The sequence below is a fragment of the Fragaria vesca genome, linkage group LG6 (genome assembly GCF_000184155.1).
Source record: "Fragaria vesca subsp. vesca linkage group LG6, FraVesHawaii_1.0, whole genome shotgun sequence".
NCBI lineage: Eukaryota > Viridiplantae > Streptophyta > Magnoliopsida > Rosales > Rosaceae > Fragaria > Fragaria vesca.
In genome coordinates, this window is record NC_020496.1 from 16651951 (window position 1) to 16663225 (window position 11275).

The 11275-nt window shown below is 38.5% G+C and overlaps 2 protein-coding genes and 1 pseudogene across 3 annotated transcripts; 2 read left to right on the top strand and 1 right to left on the bottom strand.

Moving 5' to 3' along the window:
• Window positions 1-350: 350 nt before the first annotated feature.
• On the bottom strand, window positions 351-2442 carry LOC101309955 (probable receptor-like protein kinase At1g67000-like). The gene is made up of 3 exons (XM_004305426.1): window positions 1680-2442; window positions 1520-1555; window positions 351-1360 (listed from the first exon to the last, which is right to left on the bottom strand). Exons 1-3 carry the CDS (start codon window positions 2440-2442, stop codon window positions 351-353), a joined length of 1809 nt encoding a protein of 602 aa, XP_004305474.1.
• A 770-nt stretch (window positions 2443-3212) lies between these two features.
• LOC101310246 (probable receptor-like protein kinase At1g67000-like) lies at window positions 3213-6013 on the top strand. The gene is made up of 4 exons (XM_004305427.1): window positions 3213-3987; window positions 4114-4152; window positions 4441-4506; window positions 4628-6013. The coding sequence occupies exons 1-4, from the start codon at window positions 3213-3215 to the stop codon at window positions 5761-5763; spliced, it is 2016 nt and encodes a 671-aa protein (XP_004305475.1). The 3' UTR covers window positions 5764-6013.
• Window positions 6014-6768: 755 nt separating this feature from the next.
• Window positions 6769-9215, top strand: LOC101310540 (annotated as a pseudogene). The gene is made up of 3 exons (XR_185111.1): window positions 6769-7561; window positions 7875-7946; window positions 8084-9215. The product of XR_185111.1 is annotated as a probable receptor-like protein kinase At1g67000-like (transcript).
• Window positions 9216-11275: the final 2060 nt, after the last annotated feature.

Genomic DNA, 11275 nt, shown 5'->3' on the forward strand with positions numbered 1-11275 from the left:
TACAAAAAAAAAAAAAAGACAACCAAAATGAATTGTGGAGAAGAATTAGGGTTAGAGGAGAAGACATGTTTTCGAAAATTTTAGGGTAGAAGACGTTGAAAAGAATACTTCTAGCGTGTATTTTTTTTTTTAATTAATAGATGTATGTTTTGGTCATTTAGCTTACCTATAAAATCTCAACAGAAACATAAAATAGTAAGGGTGTGTATTAAGAGATTAGGGGTGTGTATTTAAATTTCTCTTAAAAAGTTAGGAGTACAAATTAAAATAGAAGTAGAACAAAGTAAAACGACACATGGTAAGTCTTCAAGGAACTTGAGATTCTTGCCAAACTAGGCATTCATTCTTTTTCAATTTGAAGTAGAGGCAAAGGGATAAGGAGGCATGCTTAGACTGTCACCTTCTCTCTCCAACATTTGAACAACATTGCTCATGGATGGGCGATCTATTGGATGCCATTGAATGCACCATAGACCGATGATTGCTAGTTTTCTAGCTAATTTAACATCTTCGTCCTCGATATGGATTCGTAGATCACTCCCTTGTTCTAAAAGGTTATAAATCCATTCTGGGAAGTAGATATGGCTGGTGGAGTCCTCCATAACTTTAAAATTTTTCTTTCCCCCAACCATTTCAAGCAACAAGATTCCAAAACTATATACATCTGACTTGTAAGATACGTTTCCAAAGTTCCTAGAGAACACTTCTGGTGCAATGTAGCCCATGGTCCCCCTAGCTGTAGTCATGGATATTGCACTCTGATCCTTAGAGCACAACTTGGCTAGACCAAAATCAGAAACTTTTGGAGTGAAATCATGGTCTAGCAAAATGTTATTAGGTTTGATATCAAAATGCAGAATTCTCTGGTCACACCCTTGATGAAGATATTCGATTCCTTTAGCTATACCTAAAGCAATATCTTGCAGCTTTTCCCAACCAAGAAATGAGTTCTTATCATCTGCAGATGACAAGTAATTCTGCAATGAGCCATTTGGTAAATACTCATATATAAGAGCTCGTATGAATCCATCAGCGCAAAAGCCAACCAAGCGAACCACATTAACATGGTGGATGAGACCCATTGTTCCCACCTCATTAATGAAATCTTCCCCCTTCTCGTTTGAATTGTCGAGGATTTTCACAGCAACAAGTAATTCAGAGGAAAGCTTTCCTTTGTACACGGTTCCATAAGCTCCCTGACCCAACTTGTCCTCAAATTGATTTGTTATCCGCCTAATATCACCATAGGCATATCTACTGGGTTTGAGAGCTCTGTAATCACCCAAAAACTTTTCAATTCTCAGTTGATTTTCTTCTTCTGTCTTCTTAGAACTATACACATAATATATTACAGTAGCCACTAGCCACTCCTATGAGAACAGTAGCAAGTGCACAAATGCCTGCAGATATATATGACATCCTGAATTAAGATTGACATGCATTTTCTACAGAACATTTGAATTAATACGAAAAGACTCCATTTCTGAAAAATAAATAACTAAAGCTTCCAAAAACTTACCTAATATCTCCAAGATTCGTTTTCCACGATTAGGACCTGTAAAATCAATGGAAACCAGAGTATTGATTAATATACAATCTCAAAGTAATTGCTTGTGTACGAGTATACAGGCCTACAGGGTAGCTAGCTAGTTAGGAGTGAAGACACATGATTTACGTACCTTTAGGCACCTCTAAACATTGAGTTTCTTCAGTTTTCTGATCATCTGCAACTTGATTCAGAAATCCACATTTCTTGCCCATCTCTTCGCAACGTTTACATGATGGTCTGGTCCATTTGAGCTTCACAGGCTGCATCCAGACAGATGGTACTGACATGTAATCTTCCACCTTGGTACACGACACCAGTTGGGGCATGTACATAAGCTCTGCACATCCATCCTCAAGAGCATACATCTTGTTGCTGTGATTGCCAAGGCAAGGGCTCAGTTTTGCCAGTGGACAAAAGGATGGAGACTGATCTCTTTCATCTGACGGTGGACAACTGAATATGGTATAGTTAGTTTTCTCTTGGGCGTCTGAGAATTCGAATGGAGAGGAACTGAGCTTGAAAATCTGTCTAGGAATACAGATATATTGGAAATCATTCATATAATCGTAGTGACTATCATAAAGATATATTTCAATTTCCTGAGCAGTGTAGTTAATCCTTTTAACCAAGAACTTGTCAGCTGATGATGAGTTGATCTGGAGCACGGTCTGCTTGTCCGTGGTGCATGACAGATCAAAGCCCGGGTAGCCGCAATGGAGTGGTTGAATTCCTTTCAGCCGAAATGGGAATCGGATCACAGGGCCATGCCGTTTACATCGAACCTCTGTGCAATTTTCAGGGCCAACTGATTCTCCATGCACAATAATATCTACATCTAGTACTGCACCTATGAGAAACCAACAACATAACAAATTCAGAAGCATTTTCTGCATTTCTAATACTAAAATTAGCTGAACTGGATATGCACAGCGGCTTGGTTTCCTCTTAGTTTGATTGTGTGTGTATACACACACATGTTTCTCTTACATATAAACCAGACTACATGGATGGCGTAGCTTGACTTGTCTAGTCAACACAGCTCACTCAAGAACTTCTTTCGTTCATATATTTACTTGATGAAGGCGATAGGGCCGCATCTGAGATGAACAAGTCACAATGTCACACCATCTCTCTGCTGTGAAGATGGTTAACGCTTAATTTGACTAGTCTGCCTGTTCAACAAAATAATAATAAAATAAAATAAAATTTGACTAGTCTGCAATTTGACTAGTCTCCATTACTTGATTGATAAGGTTCCAGTATATATAACGGTGACAATTTGGTCCATGTTTGCGTCGTGTTTGATGACTTGGCTTGTTTTAAGACTTATTTGAGACATGAGACTTGCAAAGTCCTCACGTATGACTTGTATAGAGCCACATAACATAAACAATCTCCCAAGTGATTGGGATCCAGATTTGCCAACCAGTCTCTCTCTCTTTCTCCCCCTCTCTCTTCTCTCTCTTCTCTCTCTCCCTTTTGATTGGATGATCATGGAGACCAGCAAAGGTTGCTGGTTGGCAAATCTGGATCCAAGTGATTGGCTTGACGGTGGATTGAAGAAAGCTGATAGAGCTTGGACAATTTAAAGGGCTCCAAACTAAATAGACATTTCTATTTACCCTTATCATCTCTGTTTCATTACGCCTTCTTCCTGCTCACCATGTCTAGAAGAAGTCTCCTTTTTGCTTCTTACACCATCCTCCTCCTCCTTCCTTTTACGGTTATTTCACAAACGTCGGATACCGGAAATCCTTTAGATATCTGTACCTCTTCTTGTGGAGGTATTTACATAAGCTATCCATTTCGACTGAAAGGAGACCCTCAAAACTGTGGAAACGAAAAGTTTGAGCTGTCTTGCGAGGCAAATAGTACTACTGCAGTACTATACTTGGAATCAGAAAAGTATTACGTGAAGTCGATCCATTACAATAACTTCACAATCCGAATCGTGGATTCCGGTGTTCAGAAGAAGCGGAACTACTGCTCCACCGGACTACACTCTATGACCACCTTCAACTCTAGTTATCCATATAGCTTCTCTTCCTGGTACACTCCTTACATGGAACAAGTGCCAATAATACTTGTGACCTGCGCAACTCCGGTGAATTCCACTCTCTTTATTGAAACAGCTTCATGCCTCAACAGCACCACCACCGATTCTTCCAAATACAATTATTTCATGGTTGGCTCTGTAACTTCATTTGATTTGAAGAGTTCTTGCGAAGTAACACAAATGCTTTTAGCATCCCCTTCAATCAACAACAGCTACATGATGTCATGTGAAAGCATATGTAATGAAATAGTGAATGGTTTTGAACTCTCATGGTTTACATATGGATGTCAAAAATGCAAATCTGATGAGGTGTGCGACACGTCGTACGACTCTGACATCCCACCGGAGCTCAAGACTATCAAGTGCAGTAGGCCATCCTCAGGTACATTGATCTGGATATTATCTCTTTGGTTTCCATTTCCAGGGGAAAATGTCATACATATGTTTCATCTAATTTCATTATTCGACTTCCATATGCTAATCCCAATCGGTTTATTCATCAATTTAGGAGAACGCTGGTATGACCCGATAAAGAATAAGTTTTCAGGCAAGTGCTGTTTTACTCTGTTTTCTTTACATTCACAAGTGGTCTTTGAGAAGTTCTACCATACATCAAGGTAGTGATACATTAATGTCGTGATACATCAAGTAAACTTAGTTTGGTACAAACATAGACTAATTGAATTAGTTTACTTGATGTATCGGTAGATTGATAAACTGTACAAGAACCTGTAATCTTTCCCCTCGATTAATCATCTTAGAGTTAAAAATCCAATTAAGGTTTTCTAGGTCCTTGCCTTTAACCAGTTGTATGATCCATTTTCCTCAATTGCAGGGAAACTTCTCATATATAACTCTAAATTTCATGTTCAGCTCCTTCTAAATGCACCCGTTTATTACGGTAAGAAATGGATCTCCAAATCTTATTCAGATTAAACATTTACAGTGCCATTCAATAAATGTTTTGTGCTTGCCTACAATGTCTTTTTAAATTTTAATGATTCCATCTCTGGGAACAACAGCAATACTACAAGCAGCTAAACTTGTAATTGGCATTCCTTGTTTAACTGCATTACTGATATACAAGTGGAGGAGAAGACATTTGTCGATGTACGACGATATAGAAGACTTCCTGCGGACTAATAATAATCTCATGCCAGTGAGATACTCTTACTCAGACATCAAGAAGATGACAAGGGATTTCAAGGAAAAATTGGGTCAAGGAGGCTATGGGACGGTATACAAGGCAACCCTTCGTAGTGGTCGGCTTGTAGCCATTAAGATGTTGGGCAAGTCCCAAGCTAACGGGCAAGACTTTATCAATGAAGTTGCGACCATTGGAAGGATTCACCATGTTAATGTTGTGCAACTAATTGGATTTTGTGTTGAGGGATCCACGCGTGCTCTTGTATATGATTTCATGCCTAATGGGTCTCTTGACAAGTACATTTTTCTTCCACAAGGAGTGAGCACCTTAAGTTTCAAGAAAATTTTTGAAATTGCGCTTCGAGTTGCTCGTGGTATCGACTATCTGCATCGAGGGTGTGATATGCAAATTTTGCACTTTGACATCAAGCCTCATAACATCCTCCTGGACGAGAATTTCACTCCAAAGGTTTCCGATTTTGGGTTAGCAAGGCTATACCCATTGGATAATAGCATCGTGTCTCTGACTGCTGTAAGAGGCACGATAGGATACATAGCTCCTGAGCTATTCTATAAGAACATTGGAGGTGTTTCCTACAAGGCTGATGTATATAGTTTTGGAATGCTATTGATGGAAATGGCTGGGAGAAGGAAGAACTTGAATGCAGGGATAGAATATTCAAGCCAATTTAGTGAAAATTACTTTCCTTCATGGGTATCTAACCAACTGAATGAAGGAAAAGACATTGAGATAGAAGATGCCACTGAGGATGAAATGAAAATCATAAAGAAGATGATTGTAGTAGCAATGTGGTGCATACAAATGAAGCCCAGTGAACGCCCTTCAATGACAAAAGTAGTCGAGATGCTTGAAGGAGAACTAGAGAGCCTCCAAATACCCCCAAAGCCTTTCTTATATCCGCAAGAATTCCCGGCAGTGGATAGTGGAGACACTTCAACTACAACAGGTGGATCAACAATGACACAGAATCTACAGAGATCAACTAATTGATCTCTTCTGAAAATGCAAGTTAGTCAAGTGATTTAATATTAGATATGATGTGCTAGGCTTATGGAGACTAGGTCTAGTTCGGGATTGCTTAGCTCAGACCATTAGCAGCTAAGCTGTAGTTTTATTCAATTGGTTAGCAGCTAAGGTGTACAAGTTTTATTCAATTGGTTAGCAGCTGTAGCTTTTAGCTTATGAATACTTCTTTTTGCCAACTTTTATCAGCAACAACTTGGTGTAAATTTTGAAGCAAGATGTTTCTTTAACTGTGTTTTTTTTTTGGCTCAAAAGGAGGATTAAGAGAGAGGCAAGAAACCTCCTTACCTCCCCATGTTATTAAAGAAAAAAAAGATGCAAAGGGATGAAACCAAAACCTCCATAGTAAAATATATCAGACAATAAAGAAAACTAACAAACCAAAACAAAATTGAGAAACACCCAGACAATCACTACTGTAAGGCGAAACAATGAAAGGAGGATTCACATCTCACCAAATTAAACCTGTTACCTAAAGTTTTAATAAATTTCACCCATGTTTTACTAGTTATAAGTTACGCAGTTCTTTCGCTTTCAAAACTACTTCAAACCAGACCTGTTTAGTTGGTCTACAATTTGAATAGTCTAGAATCTATGATTGAACTAGTCTGCATTTTGACTATTCAGCAAATTTTCGATTGAGAAGGTTAGAGCATTACACTGACCTTTTCATGCATGTTTGTCTCATATCATGCACTACGATTATGCTCGTTGGGTCTACCCACCTTAATAATTTATTGGATGGAGACTTCTATTCGAGGCAAGACTTCTTCCGTTTACTGGTATTTCACAGACGTCCATATGCAACACTGGAGCATCCTCAGCATTGACCAAATAATACCAAAAAGGTCTTGGTTTGATCGTCTTTTTGGTTGACTACGGAAAGAGGATTAACTTGTGGACTTCGGAGTTCCAATTACTTAACCATCACTATTCATCTCTATCTCTCTGTAGCTTGCCTCCTTGTTCACCATGTCTAGGGGAAGTCTCCTGTTTGCTTCTTGCACCATCATCCTTTCTCTTCTTCTTCCATCTACTGTTATTTCAGAAACGTCCCATACCGATACTTTAGATATCTGTACCTCTTCTTGTGGAGATATTTACATAAGCTACCCATTTCGACTGAAAGGAGACCATCAAAGCTGTGGAGACAAAAGGTTTGAGCTATCTTGTGAGGTAAATAGTACTACTGCAGCACTATACTTGGAATCCGGAAAATATTATGTGAAGTCAATCCATTACAATAACTTCACAATCCGAGTTGTGGAATCTGGCGTTCAGAAGAAGAAGGACTACTGCTCCACCCCACTACACTCTATAACCAAGTACAACTCTGCTTATCCATACACCTTCCCTTCTTATGAAATTCCTTACCTGGAAGAACATGTGCCTATGATACTTGTGACCTGCGCAACTCCAATGAATTCCACTCTCTTTATTGAAACAGTTTCATGCCTCAACATCACCACCACCTATTCTTCCAAATATTCTTATTTCATGGTTGGCTTCGTAACTTCTTTTGATTTGGGGAGGTCCTGCAAAATATCACAAATGCTTTTGGCATCACCTTCAACCAACAGCAACATGGTGTCATGTGAAGGCATATGTGATGAAATAGTGAATGGTTTTGAGCTCTCATGGTTTACTTATGGATGTGGAAAATGCAAAACTGGTGAGATGTGTGAATTACCGTTTTACAACATCAACAACAGATTCAACCTCAACACCATTGAATGCAATCTGCGGCCCTGGATCTTCGGGAAAAGTATGCAACTTCTGGATCTTTTAATTTCCTTAATTCTTTTCCATGTTTTAAAGCAAAATGGCATACATACTTGAGGAATATAAAATTGTTAGAACTAGAAAAATGAAATGGCAATGCTATTCTTTTGATTACTCCATCCTCTTGCATGTACTAAATTTTTTTCGTCCGTTACTCTATTTAGAATTATGGTGGATGCCAATACAAACAACATTATCAAGTAAGCTTTTTTCTCTGCCTTTTTATACATATCCTGTAGTTAAGTTTCTGTGCGTCCTTGGCTATATCATTGATACCATATAATCTTCCATTGCAGGAATATATTTAATTCATAGGTATAGACCTGGATACCTTGCTCTGTTCCTTCTCAATGGTGCCGTTTACCTTGGTAAGAGATGGATTTCAAATTCCTTTTATACAATTTATACAAATTAAAAAGCATTCAGATGGTCTATGCTGTATACGTAGTATTGTAGAATATTTGTAATCATTGTCATTTACGTGTTTCATTTTTGTGAACCACAGCAATGTACCAAGCAGCTAAACTTATCTTTGGCCTTCCCTGTATAACTGCATTACTAAGACACAAATGGCGAAGAAGACACATGTCAATGTACGACCAAATCGAAGACTTCCTGCAGAGCAATAATAATCTCATGCCTGTGAGATACTCTTACTCAGACATCAAGAAGAAGGCAGGGGGTTTCAAGGAAAAGTTAGGTGAAGAAGGCTATGGGACAGTATACAAGGCAAAGCTTCGTAGTGGTCGTCTTGTAGCAATCAAGATGCTGGGAAAGTCCAAGGCTAATGGACAAGAATTTATCAATGAAGTAGCCACCATTGGAAGGATTCACCATGTTAATGTGGTTCAGCTGATTGGGTTTTGTGTCGATGGAACAAGGCGTGCTCTTGTGTATGATTTCATGCCTAATGGGTCTCTAGAGAAACACATTTTTCTACAACAAGGGGTAATTCTCTTAAGCTTCAACAAAATTTTTGAAATTGCACTTGGAGTGGCTCGTGGTATTGAATATCTGCATCGAGGATGCAATATGCAAATTTTGCACTTTGACATCAAGCCTCATAACATTCTTCTGGACGAGAATTTCATTCCCAAGGTTTCTGATTTTGGGTTAGCAAGGCTATACCCATTGAATAATAGCATCGTGTCTCTGACTGCTGTAAGAGGCACGATAGGATACATAGCTCCTGAGCTATTCTATAAGAACATTGGAGGTGTTCCCTACAAGGCTGATGTATATAGTTTTGGAATGTTATTGATGGAAATGGCCGGGAGACGGAAGAATTTGAATGCAACCATAGAGCATTCAAGCCAGTTTAGCCAAATATACTTTCCTACATGGGTAGCTGATCAGTTGAATGAAGGGAAGGACATACAAATAGGAGATGCCACTGAGGATGAAAAGAAAACGATAAAGAAGATGATCGTAGTAGCACTGTGGTGCATACAGATGAAGCCTAGTGAGCGCCCTTCAATGAGTAAAGTAGTCGAGATGCTTGAAGGAGAACTTGAGACCTCCAAATACCCCCAAAGCCTTTCTTATATCCACAACAAATGCCAGTAGAGGATATTGGAGACACTTCTTCTACTACCGATGGATCGACAATGATGGAAGTGTCAACAGAGATCAACTGATTGATTGCATATGAAAATGCCAGTTAAGTGATTTAGTATTATAAATGATATGAATTTGTAATGGAGAACTAATATTCCTATTCAATAACGGTGATTGAATATCATATCATGAAAGCATCGAACCATAAGACAATTTCAACAAATGTTCAAAATTCCAAACGACTCATGATCAAGCAACTAAATTCAAATTTCATCCGGTCACCATTTACACTAACCTGATTGCACGCCGGGAATGCATACTAGGGTTCTCGTGCAACAAAAAAAACGTAGAAATAAAAAAAAATCGAGTTTCTGAAGGAAAACTGACCCAGATGCTGCCGCGCTGCAAAACAGAGTCAATTGATACAAATATATACAGGTCCTACAGATTGAATCGAGTTTCAATCAGAAGCAGCTCGAATTGATATTCACAATCCCTAAAGCCCCAATTCTGAAACTGAAGGAGGGATGACCGTTGTAGCTTACGATTAGTTTTGGCCTTTTGGGGTTGTTCTAGGCGTAGTATGCACAATCGGCCTAGAACGAAAACGGCCCAAGTTTGGTCTGTGAACTAAAATGTATTTACTGCGAAGTTTTGGAAATAAAAATCCTAATTTTGCAAATAAGTCTAAATTTTTAAAGGGTCAATTACATATAACTCCATTTTAAAACATTTTTTTTTATATAAGTCCATCAAAACATTTTATCCACATAAGTCCACCCAAGCTTAAATAGAGTTTTTTTCATTTTCTCCTCAAAAAAAAAAAACTTAAATAGAGTTTTATATTATGTATTAAATTTCAATAAAATTACATACTATCAACTAATCAGAAAATTAGATGATCTCTTATATTTATAATGTTACTACTTACTAGTGTAAAAAATCAACAACCACTCTCCTTACTAGAAAAGTTTTCGGCCGACCTCCGACGAGATTTTCGGCCGATCTCCGATAAATTTTCCAGGCGGACTCCGATGAATTTTTCAGCCAACCTCTGGTGAGAATTCCGACGACCATAAAAGCTACTACATCTGACAACTAAAGTCTAAAGATACTACCGTCAGCAATAAAAACTATTACCACCAGCAAAAAAAGCTACTATCATTGACAACAAAAGATACTACTGTCAACAAAAAAAAGCTACTACTACTAACAGTAAAAGATAATACCGCTAGCAACAAAAGCTACTAGCCTACTACCACTGACAATAGAAGATACTACTGCCAGTAATACAATATAGTATCACTGACAACAAAAAATACTACCGCAAACAACGAAAGCTGTTACTGTCACCAACAAAAACTACTACCGTCAAGAAAAATAATAGCTAATGTTACCGACAAAAAAATCTACTACCAAGCAGATCAAAAACTACTAACAATTAAAACAAAATCTACTACTAGAGGTTGAGAAAGATACTAACATAGAAATTGAAAAATACTATGATCATGTATACAAAATACTATCATTGTGTTGGAAAGATACTGATAATACACACATTAAAAAATACTATCACTTTAATAAAAATATACTAACATCATTCAATGTCTATACAACGAAAGCTATGCAGAGGTGCAGTAGTACTAGCTCTCAGACCAACTCCTCCTTCTTCATTGACTAAAGCCATGGGAAGCCTCTCTGTACTAGTTCAATAACGTCGGAGAGAGACGACTCCAAATCGGAGATCGACGTCGGAGAGGAAATCGGAATCGAAGATCGACGTTCATAGAGAGACGACTCTAAATCGGACTTGACGACGCCGGAGGTCGAAGACTAAGAGATATGGTCGGAGAAGCACGAAATCAAGAAATTGAAAGCTAATTTCATATCTAACTGTCGCATTCTCTCTGGCAAAGACATCGTCGTCGAGGTGTTGTAGTCCTTGAGGCGGCATCGTCGTCGAAGGAATCAGAGATACAGTCGTCGTAGAGGTGTCATCGTCGACTGGAACACAAAATCGTCAACGGAATCAGAGATGCGGTCGTCGTCAACAGAATTAGAGATAAGCCGGAAGTTGAGAGAGAGAGAGAGAGAGAGAGAGAGAGAGAGAGAGAGAGAGAGAGAGAGAGAGAGAGAGAGA

Bases quoted from the DNA above. Each gene is read 5' to 3' on its own strand.
- LOC101309955 (XM_004305426.1), bottom strand. From the start codon at position 2,442: ATGCAGAAAATGCTTCTGAATTTGTTATGTTGTTGGTTTCTCATAGGT. The intron at 1,556-1,679 runs GTACGTAAATCA...TTGATTTTACAG, and splicing joins ATGTTTAGAGGTGCCTAAAG to GTCCTAATCGTGGAAAACGA. The intron at 1,361-1,519 runs GTAAGTTTTTGG...AGGAGTGGCTAG, and splicing joins ACGAATCTTGGAGATATTAG to TGGCTACTGTAATATATTAT.
- LOC101310246 (XM_004305427.1), top strand. From the start codon at position 3,213: ATGTCTAGAAGAAGTCTCCTTTTTGCTTCTTACACCATCCTCCTCCTC. The intron at 3,988-4,113 runs GTACATTGATCT...TCATCAATTTAG, and splicing joins GTGCAGTAGGCCATCCTCAG to GAGAACGCTGGTATGACCCG. The intron at 4,507-4,627 runs GTAAGAAATGGA...TGGGAACAACAG, and splicing joins AAATGCACCCGTTTATTACG to CAATACTACAAGCAGCTAAA.